The 17,685-nt window shown below is 42.8% G+C and overlaps 2 protein-coding genes across 2 annotated transcripts in view; one reads left to right on the top strand and one right to left on the bottom strand.

Annotated features, from left to right (window-relative positions):
* LOC144761329 (uncharacterized) overlaps positions 1-8,442 on the top strand; it is a 33,766-nt gene extending 25,324 nt beyond the window's left edge. The window contains exon 3 of the mRNA XM_078646770.1: positions 8,398-8,442. Coding sequence (XP_078502896.1) covers positions 8,398-8,442 — 45 coding nt within the window. The remainder of the gene's footprint in view (positions 1-8,397) is intronic.
* The window catches only part of SLC35F1 (solute carrier family 35 member F1), a 1,021,228-nt gene that overhangs the window by 243,539 nt on the left and 760,004 nt on the right, over positions 1-17,685 (bottom strand). The window lies entirely within an intron of this gene.

Here is a 17,685-nt window from a genome sequence, read left to right on the forward strand (position 1 = left end):
GGACATGTATCTCAATAATTGCGTACTTGTCTGGCGGGGTGTCCTTTGGAATGTTATAATATGATGTTTTTATCGTGAAGTATATGAATTGAATGTAATCTTTTATGGTTTCTTAAATCGAAATAAAGATTATTGATTTACTTGATTGATGGTAAAGCCTTATACAATTTCTTTGAGAGAAGTGGGCTCAACAGAGTCACGGTGATAGGGAGTGTTCTCCAAATATTTTGAAAAGTGTCTATAGCCAGGCTAGTAGTATTATCGAGGTAAAGTTGTGAATATGCGCTGCCAGAAACGCGGTCTTGTGCAGTCTCTAAAGGAGTTGAATCTTATTCAGTCGGTTTTCGGAAGCGTGCTAACGTCCACTGTGGGACCATTGTTTCTCGTTCACTCTGCAACTCTAGACAGAGACCAGCCATATGCAAATCAGTCTTGGCTCTGCACCAATAGACACAGCGCAGTTAAAGTGCCAGCACAGGTCCCTAAGTCCCCTCCAGATGGAAACACTTGCTACCCCTGACCAGTTTAGACCTACTTAAGCCTCATCATTGAAGTAGAGCTTGACAGTATTAACCAAGCAGAAGTGACAGAATAAACAAAGTAGAAGAAGGAAAGTACTGGGAACGGAAATTTCAATGTTGTTCTGTGAACATGGTACAGTGCACAAAAAAGTGATGGACAGAATGCTTGAAATAATCTCAGCCACTGGTAATTACTTACGGCCGCATCCAAGTATTGTTATTTTGCACACCATGCCATCGCAGTTGGGACACAGTAATATGCAAATCAGTCTGGACCCTGCTCTAATGGGAGCAGTCCAGCCTGAACTGCCTGGCCAGGTCCCCCTGAACTGGAACATAAGCATACCTCAACCAGTTTTGTCTAGCTAGGGCTCATCAGACAGGTATTCCATCGATCACTTTTGTGTATATTTTAGTGTGTTACCCTAAGTGTGACGGGTGTGCTCAGACATAGGTCCTGTGCACACTGTGTCTCTGAAACCATCCTATAACAGGCAGATAAGCCCTAACTAGGGGGAATTCAGTCCTGAGTTGCTTGTGTTCCAGTTCAGGGGGGAATATTTTGCATATGGCTGTGTCGGAGATGGCATGGAGCCAAAACATAAGCATAGAGTGGGATGCGGACGCGAGTAATTACCAGTGACTGATATTAATTTAAGCATTCCATCCATCACATATACTTTACTGTTAACATAGTAGGCAAGTGGAAAATCATCTTCAAAGGCTTGTAAACATACATGGCGTAGTAGATCTCTTGGGAGTTTGGTCATGAAAGAGGGAGAGGATGGTAGATTCCGTATGGAAGCTATGCTACGTATTCTTGTAACAAGGATTATTCAAGAATCAGTCAGGAAGAACATAATGAGAGGAAAGGTGATAGGGCAGAGTCTTATTGATCCTTAAGAATCCAAATAACAAGTGGTCACTTTTAGAGAGCAGAACAAACAATGAGAATAATGGACAATCAAGCCAATATCCCCAAAACAAACTCACTCATATAGAGGAGAAAGTTTTTGTTTGACAGCCCAACAAACTCAGAATGCAGTGGAAGAACAACATCTATTTTTTTTATATATCTGCAAGTAACAAAATACATTATTAGGAAGGATACAGATGAACCTAAGCACCACCACATATATGGAAGATTCATGAAGTTTTTAGACCATATATCTGCTTAGGATACCTGTTGGGTAGGGGTGAAACAGGGACTGGCGCCCATGTACCTTTGTTTTTACTTTTCCTGAGCAGGTTTGAAGAGAACACTGGATAGTGTACTGAATATGTATTCCAGGTTAAAGTGAGTTTACATGTATGTATCTCTTCTATGAAAGATTTCAGCCTCATTCAGAGAAGAAGTACCTGGTGATGTCATCATTATAATACTGGGATTGGTGCTGAGGTGAAGAAGAATGCATGAGAGGTCAGTAAAAGAAACCTAAATGTGCAATTCTATTTCACCAGCAGAAAGGGATTAGAGCTATATCCATTTGACAGTTTTTGGAAATGACTTTGTGAATGTAGCCGATTGGATACCTTTTGATTTTAGAGTGCTTTGCGGGGCTTCTCTCAGGCTTATCCATATTTAGTTGCATGGATCCTGACGACAAATGGTATTTTGGTGAGTCTGATCCCTACCTCTGTGGTGAAATGCATGTTGGGAGGTGGAACCTCAGGAAAATAGTGCCAATGTGCATCATAATGATTCCATATTTTAGAAGCATTTAGAAAAGGAGCACCAGATCACTGATATGAGCGGTAGATGTGCAGATGGGACTGATAGTAGGACTGAAGAATGACTCGACTAAAGGGTATGTTTCTGCAGGGTTAGGAAGGTACTTATCATGTTCTACTATGTAAGAAAAGGTTCTGAACTCTTATTGACACCCATGAATTAATTTGATTTACTCACTGAAATTGCTCACTTGAGTCCTAATAGGAATTACTATTTTTTTCCAAATGAAGGATCTAGATTTCAATAAGAATTTAATCAAGTTTAAGGAAACGATTCCCTTTGATGTGCACTGACCATGCGTTAGACATGTAACGTGTTTCACCTAAGAGGTGGTGCAGCCCAAAATTGCCAACCCTTCACACACACAAATATGACACTAATACTTAAATGATACACAACATGAACATGCACTTAGCATATGTTTCTTGGGTTACAAATTAATAAATGTGTTGCACTTCAAATCATTGCTAGAGTGTGCATTCACTGCAGGATTAGAGAATGTACACATACTATGTGTTTTACCCAACTGATGGAAATATCATTTGAAGTCTTGAGAAATCAAGAAACCATCCATACTTAGTACCTAATGTACTTGCTATATAAATAAAATTGACTTTCATAATGTTTGCTTTAACACCTTCGCTGCAGCGCGAATTCCGTCGCTGTACTGGGACATTCCAATCCATCATGAGCATGGAAGAGGTTAATACCTTGAATGCTATTTATTGATTAACAAACTAAATAGAAACCATCCTCATATATGTAGAATGTGATTTCACTTAAAACAATAGAAGTCTATGTAAAGTGTGAATTAATTCTTCATATATTTGATTTATATGTAGTTCCTAGCCATACTTACATATGATTATTTTAAAGATTTACTGAGTGTTACATGTAATGTGAATCGAATGCACTAGAAACTTATGTTTTTAAATGTGCACACTCATAGTAATGCTTTAAGTTGTCTTCAGTAGGCCTGTATTTCACCTTGTTGCATAAATACTGTTTTTCATTTTCTGCTTATGTGTCATTTCTTGCAGGTATTCAAATACATTGTTAGTTGTAGAATAGATACATTTATGTGCTAGAAATAGAGGAGAGAACCTGAGATGAAGACCTTGATGAAAGTGCATGAGGAACCAGTGCTTGAACTGAAAGGCCTATTCAGCATTGTTGCGATCTAACCTGTGCGTGAGAAGGAGATGATGTTCCCATGGTCGGTGTGGGATATTTTGAAGTTGTTGCAGTCTGCAATATGAGAAATGGATGAAACAATGGATCCCTGATGATGCGCACAAAGAAGACTTTCTGTGTTATAACTTAGTGTTCACAACAATGGAGATTCGGAACTTTTTTGACATCTCTTCTAAGACTTTCACCTGAATGCTTTGAGTACTTTGAGAGGTTTAGACCTCTTTGCTTACTTTTGATTCTTTCCTGAGTGTGGTGTAGGCTTATACTTATTCTCTGATCTACAGAAGACTCTTGACCGAGCTTCTGAAATGCTGACACCTTCTTACTTAATTTTCCTTTACTTGGTTTAATTTCCTTTCTAGAAATTTCTGATTTAGAGACTCTTTAGATTTCTAGAACCATTCGTTTAGTTGGAATATACTTTAGGTAACCACAAAACCTGCGACTCTCTTCTGATCACCAGATATTGCTTTTGATTTTTTGTACTGCTGTGACTGAATTGCTTGTTTGCTTTATATTAGTCCACCTTATTTTTCTGCAGATTGGGACTGCCTGTTGCTGTTTTGTATTTCTATAGCATGGTTTTAAGAGTCGTGCATCTAAACTTGATTTTGCATTTGTAATAAACCTTCTTAACCCAATCTTCCAATTACTGGTCCTCATTGTGTAGCAAAAGGGTTGCACTGTTAATTGGATTTGATTGATGTTGATGTTAACTTCAATCATCTCTCAGTTGTAGCAAAAAGGTCCAACAGAGGACCAATGGTAAGCAAGTGGGCCCAGAAAATGCTGTATCAGTGGGGATTTGATTTGGTTATTAACTAGCAAACATATTTATAGTTATTAAGAAACGAGGTGATTAAAAAGCATGTTTGATCTAGGATTATGCAACTGTGAGCATGGAATACAATTGCCAAGCAGAATAAATGGCATGTGTTTTCAAATATAATAGAATAATTTACCTCCCTATCACGTGCACACAGTGCTTCATTCTAGAAGCATAAATAGTAGCTTGGGCATCAAGGATGCTTTGTCTATCATTTAGAATCTAGTATTAATATATTCAGGCAATGTGGAGGCACTATTTTTTAAAAGCTGGTAAAGTAAAAGACAGAATACGTAACCTCTTTGTTTTTTAGTTTTTTTAATGCAGATTTATATAGCGCAAACTCAACCCGAAGGTATTGGAGCGCTTTACTTGAGCACCGGTTACATTACACAAGGACACATTCAGGCACAGGAAGATGAAGTGATTTGCCCAGAATCACAGGATGTGGATGCGACCCCGAGACTCGAACCTTGGTTTCCAGCACCAAAGTCGACAATCTAGCAGACGGACCACATCCTTTCCCCGAGCTTAAGTTGTTATATGTATAAAATGGAGATCAGGTCAGCTTAGTATCAGCTATGCTGAGAGTGAGACTTTGGGGCCGATTACGATGCTGGTCCGAGCCATTTCCTACAGCATCGTAATCTGTTTATATTAATTTCCGACCGGCCCATTTTTATGGAGTTGGTCGTAAATGAATCCAAACAGGATTTCCAAAGGGCTTACGATGGGCTCGGAGAGCCCATCTGCCATTCAGAAAGGGGCCTGTAATCCCAAGGGTGGCCTTTTTCAGACACAGAAAGGCTGTGGGAATCTGACTTTGGGGACACTCGTGGGTGCAAGGCCTCCGGATGGCAGCCTAGAGAGCACATATGGTGCCCTCCTGTTGATCTCTGCACCCGGTGGCAGGTACCTTGAGGTGCCTACCACGGGTTGCAGGGATGAACTGCACCTCTGCTCTTTACAATGAGAGCATGCATTCTGTTCAGAATACATGCTCCCATTGTAAAGAATAGGATTGGGACCGAACAGTGTTCAGTCGCATCCTACTTGCTGGTTTCGGACCGCTGACAGGACGTCGGTCGGTCCCAGATCCAGATCGATGACAGACAGACTCAGGTCCGTCCGACATCGAAATCGGCCCCATTGTGTGTTTCACTGCAAGGTTATTCAAGAAAGTTTGACAAGGCTGTTCCTAAGAAGGGGAAAGGGAGGGGTTAAGATGTCCTAGTCAAAGAAGAAGTGGTGGTAAAAAGGTTTTTAGCCTCCCACTGGGTATCCATTATGTTGGACATGTTTGCCTCACACACCCTTGCAGGTGTCATGCTTCATCATGGGCGTTTGCTCCTCGTCGGGTAGGCGGTGCAATTCCCAACGGGCTCACCTCTAGGAGGGGCTCTTTAACGGAGATCTTTTAAGTCCAACTGCCTATTGGTGAAGTGTGGGTATGGGGCCAGAAGGTTAGTAGACAAAAAGTGCGTTTAAAATGTAGCATAGGGTACCTGAGACTATTTTATTCGGGCGGTCCCTCGTTACAGTTAAAACCGTGGATCTAGACTAGAATAGTTTGAAAAATAATGTTTCTTTATTCTAAACTAGGCTAGGGATTGAATAGGTTGGTCGACATGTTTCTCGCTATGTGCAGCGACTGCGATTCATCAGGACCTTTTGTGTGTTGTCTACCATAGGAATTACTTAAATCAAAAATGTTACTCATTAATCAACGTATGGGTAGAAGTGTTACCTCAATGGTGATTTTCCTTGCCTGGAGTGGGGGAAAAAAGAGGTTATAAGCGAAAATAACGGTTAAACAATGACCAGGTGTGTATCTCATGGCATGCTCTACAGTGCAATTGCGCGCTAGGCATGTACCCCGTTGGAAAATGGACCACATATCATGCTTGATGTGGAGCAGAGTGAAAAAACAAACATTTAAGCATACAGGTGTGTGGCCGCATGCTCGTGGAGTTTGTGATTAAAAACAATAAAATCAATGCAGCAGTATTCAAGTTGTTGTGAAGTGAGAACGGATATTCTCAACTTACCTAAAGGTCAAGAATTATCCGCCTCATCAAAACTCGGCGGGATGTACAGCGCATAAAAATGCCTCTAACTTGGAGGCTAGGAGGTAGGGGTTTAAAAACAGGTTTGGTATTGAATCATATTAGAACATGATTGTACATTGTGTATTAGTCTGTCTGGTTATTCATTGTGAATCTAGCATAACTACAGTTAGGTAGCCCTGTGCTCTTGTTGTATATGGGGTGCCCTTAAAAAAACCCTTGTTCCAGAGCCTTAGCCAAAGATATGATATAAAATGAAATATACAGGTAACTGAAGGTCACTGTCTAAATTGTATATTCTGTGCTTAGTACGGAGGCTCTTAGACCAACTTAGTCAACCGATTACACTCCAAAAGACAATCTCCCAGTTAGTAGAAAAGTCACCACAGTAATAGCGTTGTAGGCATGATGCGTCGCCCACCTCTGATTAACGGCTCTATTTTATATGGACCATTGGCTCTGGTTGAGGGTACTCGTTCTGTTGTGTCGACTCGTATTTAAGGGCTGCATGTAGGGGTCACGATAACCAAGGCGTGCCTGACTTGCCCTGCTCCTGTTGAGCTTGTGCCTAGAGCCCGCGTGTCTCGTATTTTAGGGTTGCGTGTGGGGGTCATGATAACCTCGGTCTATGTAACTTGCCCTGCTCCTGTTGAGCTCGTGCCTCTAACCGGCTGTCTCATTGCTTTCACTCACCTATGTTTATCCGCGCGGTAGGCTAGTGTCCTACCCCTCTGACCGCTGAAATCGGGCTGGTGAGCGATGGCTCGTCTCTCCCGGTATTGAGACCGAATTGTTGGGGGCGTGGCCCCGTCTCTGGAGGGAGGAGGGCGGAGGTGTGTGCTAGTGAAATGCGTGTCATGTGACTGGGTCAGATAGCCGCCCTACTATCTGACCCAGTCCCATGACACGCATTTCACTAGCACACACCTCCGCCCTCCTCCCTCCAGAGACGGGGCCACGCCCCCAACAATTCGGTCTCAATACCGGGAGAGACGAGCCATCGCTCACCAGCCCGATCTCGGCGGTCAGAGGGGTAGGACACTAGCCTACCGCGCGGATAAACATAGGTGAGTGAAAGCAATGAGACAGCCGGTTAGAGGCACGAGCTCAACAGGAGCAGGGCAAGTTACATAGACCGAGGTTATCGTGACCCCCACACGCAACCCTAAAATACGAGACACGCGGGCTCTAGGCACAAGCTCAACAGGAGCAGGGCAAGTCAGGCACGCCTTGGTTATCGTGACCCCTACATGCAGCCCTTAAATACGAGTCGACACAACAGAACGAGGACCCTCAACCAGAGCCAATGGTCCATATAAAATAGAGCCGTTAATCAGAGGTGGGCGACGCATCATGCCTACAACGCTATTACTGTGGCGACTTTTCTACTAACTGGGAGATTGTCTTTTGGAGTGTAATCGGTTGACTAAGTTGGTCTAAGAGCCTCCGTACTAAGCACAGAATATACAATTTAGACAGTGACCTTCAGTTACCTGTATATTTCATTTTATATCATATCTTTGGCTAAGGCTCTGGAACAAGGGGTTTTTTAAGGGCACCCCATATACAACAAGAGCACAGGGCTACCTAACTGTAGTTATGCTAGATTCACAATGAATAACCAGACAGACTAATACACAATGTACAATCATGTTCTAATATGATTCAATACCAAACCTGTTTTTAAACCCCTACCTCCTAGCCTCCAAGTTAGAGGCATTTTTATGCGCTGTACATCCCGCCGAGTTTTGATGAGGCGGATAATTCTTGACCTTTAGGTAAGTTGAGAATATCCGTTCTCACTTCACAACAACTTGAATACTGCTGCATTGATTTTATTGTTTTTAATCACAAACTCCACGAGCATGCGGCCACACACCTGTATGCTTAAATGTTTGTTTTTTCACTCTGCTCCACATCAAGCATGATATGTGGTCCATTTTCCAACTGGGTACATGCCTAGCGCGCAATTGCACTGTAGAGCATGCCATGAGATACACACCTGGTCATTGTTTAACCGTTATTTTCGCTTATAACCTCTTTTTTCCCCCACTCCAGGCAAGGAAAATCACCATTGAGGTAACACTTCTACCCATACGTTGATTAATGAGTAACATTTTTGATTTAGGTAATTCCTATGGTAGACAACACACAAAAGGTCCTGATGAATCGCAGTCACTGCACATAGCGAGAAACATGTCGACCAACCTATTCAATCCCTAGCCTAGTTTAGAATAAAGAAACATTATTTTTCAAACTATTCTAGTCTAGATCCACGGTTTTAACTGTAACGAGGGACCGCCCGAATAAAATAGTCTCAGGTACCCTACGCTACATTTTAAACGCACTTTTTGTCTACTAACCTTCTGGCCCCATACCCACACTTCACCAATAGGCAGTTGGACTTAAAAGATCTCCGTTAAAGAGCCCCTCCTAGAGGTGAGCCCGTTGGGAATTGCACCGCCTACCCGACGAGGAGCAAACGCCCATGATGAAGCATGACACCTGCAAGGGTGTGTGAGGCAAACATGTCCAACATAATGGATACCCAGTGGGAGGCTAAAAACCTTTTTACCACCACTTCTTCTTTGACTAGGACATCTTAACCCCTCCCTTTCCCCTTCTTAGGAACAGCCTTGTGAAACTTTCTTGAATAACCTTGACTGAGGGCACTGACTTAGGCTGGACCTTCCATTCCATGTGAGTGGTAATCACGCCCTCCTTGATCAATTTGGATCACCTTCTCCCTTCTTTTTGTAGACATTCCGAGCACGGCTAACCACCGTGGGAGTTTCTTTTCGGTGGGTAAGACTGGTTCTGTCCCCCAACACTTACCCAGACCAATCTGGTGGAAGGTAAAAAACGACCACCAAAAGAGTGGTTAAACCTATTCATGTATTTTATTTAACATTCTATTGTTCACCCGGAACAACCCCCTCTCTTTGATTCCCCCTCGGACTCCACACCATGGAAGGCCAGGGGTTGAGTTTTGGGGAGGAAGATGCAGCAGCTATTCTAAGAATCCCATCAATCCTGGGCGTAGAGACGAGTACAGCAACAGGGAGTAACACAGCCGACTGGCAAGCCCTCTCTGATTTAAAAAGAGAATGGGTCAGAATTACTCTCCATGGCGCATTAATGGCGGAATACTTTAAGGCCAAAATTGCTCCAAATGGGCTTATTGTAAAGAACTTTCCCAGAATTTTCTGGGAGGATGGACAATTTAAAATAGAGTGGTCACAAATCTCATGGAAATGCACCCATGACCTGCTAATCCTGATCGTGAATACCTCTAAACGTCTAGCTGACGAATTACTTACCCGCATACAAGCTGCTGAGAGTGCACTTAAATCAGCAGTCCCAAATCCGGGGTTCAAAACGAAACTAGCAGAACTCAACAAGGAGCTGGCCGAACACAAGGAATACCTTATGAATCAGAAGGTTACTAAACTGCAAAAAGACATCAAAAGGTTCTCCAAAGAAAAGGTATACCCTTACTTAAAAGACGATTATGTCCCACCAGGAACCAATTACCAGTCAGACTCAAGTGCGACCTCATCTAGAAGGGGCTCCAATAGCGGTAGTGACTCCAGTGGTGACGACTGGCAAACACAACAATACCAACGAAGGGGAAAGCAAGGGTGAGGACAGGGAGGACAAGGCAACCAGAACTTCCAGCAGCATCCTCCATACCCAATACCACCACTGTGGCAATTCCCTCAATTCCCACAAACCTTTCCACCCTATGGCCCACAATTTCCTCCCCAATTTGCCCCACAGGGTAATAACCGACCTTTTTTAGGCAGAGGTTGGGGCAGAGGGCGAGGGCGAAAGCGACGCAACGCGCCCGAAAAGAGAGTGCAGTGGGAAACAACAACACCCCAACAAGGGATGGACACCAGGAGCATGACGGCACGCAAGTAAGCCTGGTGGTTAACCTCTCAGCACGTCAACTCTCTATAGAGGAGGAAAAGTACTACAGAAAGGACTAGGTTTCGTACCAACCCCCAAAATAGACTTGTTCCAACAAACATGTGAGATACAGAAATTCTTTAGGAAAATCAGATTGAGGGCCTTCTTTGAAGGAAAACCTAGAGAACCGATTGAAGATTCAGGGTTACATAATCCCTCTACTTTCACCCCACACAGCGGGATGGTGCCTAATGAAGTTCTCACATATGAACAGGCAGTCCTAAGAGAAATCAAGACCTTAAATCCTCAACGGAGTCACCAAAATATCTCCCAAAGGGAACTAACACTACTGGAATCCTTGGCCAATGACCCAGCTATCACAATCAAACAGGCTGATAAGGGGGGCGCAACTGTACTCATGAACACTCAGGACTATGAGACAGAATGCCTCAGACAACTGGGAGATAGACGCTACTATACCCCCATTCCATCTGATCCAATGGAACGCCTCAGACGCACCATTGTGGGCCTAATTGAGGAAGCTGAAAGTGAAGAATGGACAAGTAAAAAGGAGGCGGAATTTCTGGTCAAGAAGGACCCACGGACCCCATACTTCTACATACTCCCGAAAATCCACAAGGAAACTATCCCCACACCTGGTCGCCCCATAGTGTCGGGAATAGACTCCATACTTGAGCCCCTGTCCCAGTTCTGTGACCACTTCCTACAACCGCTGGTCAAACAAATACCATCCTACATACAGGACACAACAGATGTCCTACGCACCCTTGAGACTTTTCAGGGAAACGGACAGACAGAGGGACAGATCAATTTTCTCATCACCCTTGACGTGGAGGCCCTATATACCAACATCCCACAGAGGGCCACACTCAGGGTAATAGAAGAAATTCTAAGCGTTGGGCAATGGGGATCCAATACACCACCGGCTTTCATTATGGACTGTGCAACCCTGGCATTGACAGAGAACTATTTTGAGTTCAAAGGGAAATTCTACCATCAGACGCAGGGCACCAGTATGGGTAGTACCTTTGCTCCATCGGTAGCCTGTTTATACATGGCTGACTTCGAGGGGAAGCACATACACCATATAACGAACCCCTACCACAATAACATTAAACTTTGGAGGAGGTTCATTGACGCCATCCTGATTTTTTGGATGGGTACACGCGACTCCTACTAGGCATTCTTTGACTGGATCAATACACTGAACCCCTACCTACACTTCACGATGACAGTGTCTGAAACAGAGATCCCCTTCCTAGACCTGACCATCAAACTCACTGAGGGTAAATTGAATACCACCATGTTCAAGAAACCCACCGACCGGAATAGCCTCTTACATTTCACAAGCCACCACCCAAAAGCTCTACGAACGAATCTTCCATTCGGGCAGTTTCTCAGAGTAAGACGAAACTGCAGTAGCTTACCTGAGTACAAAAAACAATCTAGCATCTTATCAAAAAATCTACTGGACAGAGGCTACCCAGTGAGGGACATATCCAAAGTACAGAAAAGAGCTATGAATAATCACAGGGATGCCTTGCTTGAACACAAAGCAAGAACACCAAGTGAAAACGAACCCATGACTTGTGTAACCACTTTTACACCAATTTCGACACAGATCAAAAGCATAATCAAACGCCACTGGCAGATCTTAAATACTGGGGACCGCTCCTTCGAGCTGCCTAGATTCGCATTTAAGAGGTCCAGAAATGTCAAGGACATTCTGATAAAAACCAGACCTAAAGCAATCAGGAAACCCACTCAATCTACCCTCTGGCACCTACCTCCAGTTACAGGACATTACCCATGTGGGTCCTGCAGTGTATGCCCCTACACATCCATACACAAGACAATCCAACTTACAGAATCCTTTAAATGGGAGCTAAGGGGCCACACGAATTGCAATACCTCACACTGCATATACCTGCTGAAATGCCCTTGTGATTTACAATACGTGGGCATGACCACACGTCCCATTAAGACACGAATCACGGAACATCGCAGTAATTTCCGTTGTAGGAAGGACAACACCAAAATGTGCAAACACTGGATTGAGAAGCAACACACTGCAGAATCAATGAAATGGTTAGTCTTAGAGGCAAGTTCCAACTGCCCTAAACAAAATCTGTTCTTCAAAGAACAACGGTGGGTACATCGTCTGGCCACAGACAGGGAGGGACTCAATGAAGTTATCCCATGGAGTGCACTATAAGGACGGGTGACAATAAAATCACCTAGGTTATAAACCTCCTCAAAAACTCCCTTTCCAAGTCCACGCTGGTAGAACTGCAAATGAATGAGGAGTACCCATAGGGATCAACACCTCCAAACATACACTGCTTGTGTATATATATTTTGTCCCTTAAATCCCCTTCCATCAAGCAGAGCCATCCTGGGGGATGCCACATACCAATACAGTTGTCCTTTTTCCAAACACCACTTCAAAATGGCCGCCCTACTATCTGACCCAGTCACATGACACGCATTTCACTAGCACACACCTCCGCCCTCCTCCCTCCAGAGACGGGGCCACGCCCCCAACAATTCGGTCTCAATACCGGGAGAGACGAGCCATCGCTCACCAGCCCGATCTCGGCGGTCAGAGGGGTAGGACACTAGCCTACCGCGCGGATAAACATAGGTGAGTGAAAGCAATGAGACAGCCGGTTAGAGGCACGAGCTCAACAGGAGCAGGGCAAGTTACATAGACCGAGGTTATCGTGACCCCCACACGCAACCCTAAAATACGAGACACGCGGGCTCTAGGCACAAGCTCAACAGGAGCAGGGCAAGTCAGGCACGCCTTGGTTATCGTGACCCCTACATGCAGCCCTTAAATACGAGTCAACACAACAGAACGAGGACCCTCAACCAGAGCCAATGGTCCATATAAAATAGAGCCGTTAATCAGAGGTGGGCGACGCATCATGCCTACAACGCTATTACTGTGGCGACTTTTCTACTAACTGGGAGATTGTCTTTTGGAGTGTAATCGGTTGACTAAGTTGGTCTAAGAGCCTCCGTACTAAGCACAGAATATACAATTTAGACAGTGACCTTCAGTTACCTGTATATTTCATTTTATATCATATCTTTGGCTAAGGCTCTGGAACAAGGGGTTTTTTAAGGGCACCCCATATACAACAAGAGCACAGGGCTACCTAACTGTAGTTATGCTAGATTCACAATGAATAACCAGACAGACTAATACACAATGTACAATCATGTTCTAATATGATTCAATACCAAACCTGTTTTTAAACCCCTACCTCCTAGCCTCCAAGTTAGAGGCATTTTTATGCGCTGTACATCCCGCCGAGTTTTGATGAGGCGGATAATTCTTGACCTTTAGGTAAGTTGAGAATATCCGTTCTCACTTCACAACAACTTGAATACTGCTGCATTGATTTTATTGTTTTTAATCACAACCTCCACGAGCATGCGGCCACACACCTGTATGCTTAAATGTTTGTTTTTTCACTCTGCTCCACATCAAGCATGATATGTGGTCCATTTTCCAACGGGGTACATGCCTAGCGCGCAATTGCACTGTAGAGCATGCCATGAGATACACACCTGGTCATTGTTTAACCGTTATTTTCGCTTATAACCTCTTTTTTCCCCCACTCCAGGCAATGAAAATCACCATTGAGGTAACACTTCTACCCATACGTTGATTAATGAGTAACATTTTTGATTTAGGTAATTCCTATGGTAGACAACACACAAAAGGTCCTGATGAATCGCAGTCACTGCACATAGCGAGAAACATGTCGACCAACCTATTCAATCCCTAGCCTAGTTTAGAATAAAGAAACATTATTTTTCAAACTATTCTAGTCTAGATCCACGGTTTTAACTGTAACGAGGGACCGCCCGAATAAAATAGTCTCAGGTACCCTACGCTACATTTTAAACGCACTTTTTGTCTACTAACCTTCTGGCCCCATACCCACACTTCACCAATAGGCAGTTGGACTTAAAAGATCTCCGTTAAAGAGCCCCTCCTAGAGGTGAGCCCGTTGGGAATTGCACCGCCTACCCGACGAGGAGCAAACGCCCATGATGAAGCATGACACCTGCAAGGGTGTGTGAGGCAAACATGTCCAACATAATGGATACCCAGTGGGAGGCTAAAAACCTTTTTACCACCACTTCTTCTTTGACTAGGACATCTTAACCCCTCCCTTTCCCCTTCTTAGGAACAGCCTTGTCAAACTTTCTTGAATAACCTTGACTGAGGGCACTGACTTAGGCTGGACCTTCCATTCCATGTGAGTGGTAATCATGCCCTCCTTGATCGATTTGGATCACCTTCTCCCTTCTTTTTGTAGACACTTTCACTGCAAGGTGTCAGATGTTTAAAATGGGAATGAACCTTGTGTTTGCATACCAAAGCAGCATGATATAGGATTTGAAAAGGAATGTTGTTATAGTGACTAGTAAAGAGCTGCATTTACATTCCTGCATGCAAAACGTATTTACCACAGACCACCCCCCAACATTTGTAAATGATACATTGAAATCAAGATAGAAGAAAGATTATTATTACTGATGTGGTAAACTCCATCAATGAGGAAGCACATTCACACCACAAGATGTAAAGAGCTAGTTTCAGTTGTGAGAAAGTGGTCCCACATTAGATTATACCAAGGACTCTGAGAGTTACCCATAAACCAAAGGAATGGAGCAAGGTCAGTAAAAGACAGTTCCTAATGAAGGGATGTAACAAAGGCAACACCAAGATTTTACAGGGATCATATAGAAGCTGACAAAGACACTTCTTAGTTTTGTTTTAAAATAATTACCAATGTACCAGACAATAGATAATCTAGGCAGACTATCAGGCATCCTAGATCTGTGACAGGGGATGGCACAAAGAATACAGACTCAAAGTAAAGCGTGGGACACAGAAGTCAAAACAGTAAAATAAATCACTACTGTGATGATGTTGAACCAGCATTCCCTAGCAAAAATCAATTATTTCCACATTATCTACTCCCTCCTTCAGTGCAACCCATTCCCTGCTGGTCCAGACTATGACTTAGGCCCATAATGCAAACTGCATTAATTCTAGGCCATGAGGAATCTTTGAGCTCCCATGAGGCGATTGTTATTTCATTAATTGCAGACTGACTCTGTTTTTGATCATCCTTGGTTGGGTGATGCAATATCCAACCCAGGATACAGCCCACACCTCTCTTTGCAATATTGTGTTCCTTCTCATAAAATCAAAGGAGTAAACTTAAACAGGCCTTGTTGTTTCATTTTTAGTTTGTATTGAACCAAAGAACGCGTGTAAAGCACAAAACCCCTGCATGAAGACATGCAGCCCAGTAATGGAAATGTGTCAGCATATCGTTGGAATGTCAGCATATCATGTTATATGTTATGTAATACTGATAAACTAAAGGTCTTTAAATATACATCTCTGTTGGACCTGTCATCCTTAAGTGACTTTTACCTCCTGTTTTACTGATTCTTATTGTTGGTCTTAGGACTCTGAGCACTTTATCACTGCTAATCAGTTCTAAAGTGCACGCGCTTCTCCCCTAAACAGGTGATATTGGTGTATCCCTGATTGCCATAATTGATTTACTAGTAAGTCCCTTGTGAAGTGTCATAACATCTATGGGAACAATGGACATGATTTAGTCTCTTGTATCTGTACGTATATGACACGTTTATATATTGTTATGAGAAAATCAATAAACATTGGTTAAAAAAAAGAAGAAGTGGTATAACATATACATAGGACCTGTAAGTCAAATTATATTAGTGGGCCTGAATCACTTTGTGCCACCCACATAAGTAGCCTTGCAAACCTGTGTCAGACCTGCCATTTCAGTGCCTGTGTGTGAAGTTTACTGCCACTTCGACTTGGCATTTAAAACAACTTGCCAAGCCTCACATTTAGCTTTTTTTTTTACATATAAGTCACGCCTAAGGCAGGCCATACGTAACCTTAAGGGAAGGGTAACAGGTTAGTAAAAAGTAGGATATGTGTGTGTTAATCTTTACATGTTATGGTGGTGACAAACACCCAAATTTGTTTTTCACTACTGTGAGGCCTCCCCCTCTGATAGTCTAGCATTGGTAAGTACTTAATACACTTTTAAGATATAATTCCTGAACAGAGAGGAGTAGCTTTTTCATCTTTCATATCGTTGGAATAGTAATGATAAATCCCCCTCTATGGTGAAGTTGGATTTAACATTACTGTTTTAGAAATGCTACTTTTAGAAAGTAAAGAAACTCTATAGCCATCCGGAATCATCTGTTTGTATGATGATTGTATGTCTTCTCTTTTGAAGAAGATACCAGACAGGGATGTCCACTTGCACCTATTTTCTTTGCTTTATATATGCAACAGCTTATTGTATGTCACAGCCGGTTCTTAATTTGAGACAGTGGTGTCCGGTGATCGGCACCAGCACTTCATTGCCAACTCAACACTATTGACAGTGCGCCACTCGGTGGCGCTTTTGACTAATTTAGAGATAAGCACAACAGTTGTTTATTAATTCAATATACATTAAAAACACTAATACCGGCCGCCCTAGCCATTCCTATGGCTTTGGGGTCCTGGAATAGCCCACATTGTCCCACTTGAAGAAGGAAGATGGTTACTAGGTGTGTTGGTACTGTCACTGGCAGCCCTGGCAGGAGCAATGGATAGTGCAAGCTGCAGTGGCCTCCTGGCGAGGGCCCAGGCACTTCATTTTTTTAAATATAAATTAAGCACTGGTCACAGCGGAGGGTAAGACATTATAACCTTATGTTTGAATCGATCATGATACAACACTCATATGTTATGTGATTTATGTTGAAATAACTATAGAAGATCCAAAGGCGACCCACCTGCAGGGTGGAAAACTAGAAAAATAGTTTGGGAATCTAACAGATAATAGATAAAGTACTGGAAAACCTCAAGCTCTAATGACAAATGTACCTGCTTTTCTACCATTCTTCATGAAGAGCATCTGAAGGGTAAGCTAATTACCAATATAGAAAACATTAGGAAAGCTGATGTTGAGTTATTATCAGATGAGCTGATGAAAATAGTTGTGCATTGTCAGATTCTACTTGTGCCATACACTGGCCATCTAAACTAATTCATATGTTTATAAAGTAAACTTTTTGCACCTAGTTAAAACAGTCTTCGTCTGCAGTCGACATTATTTCTTCAAGAAATTGCAGTCTAAATGCGCCAAATAATTTGCATGTTTTGGGAATGTAGACTGATATCCATAAAGTCTCTAAAAGTAAAGTCTTTCTTCACAAAACCAGGGATGTACCATATTTCAAAGTACAGTCCTGTCCCATTATGCGCAAAACAATCCTGTAATTAATGAATGCAAAATGTAATTTCTTTAAATGCATAAAACAGTTTCCTATTGACAACAGAAA

The sequence above is a fragment of the Lissotriton helveticus genome, chromosome 6 (genome assembly GCF_964261635.1).
Source record: "Lissotriton helveticus chromosome 6, aLisHel1.1, whole genome shotgun sequence".
NCBI classification, from domain to species: Eukaryota; Metazoa; Chordata; class Amphibia; order Caudata; family Salamandridae; genus Lissotriton; species Lissotriton helveticus.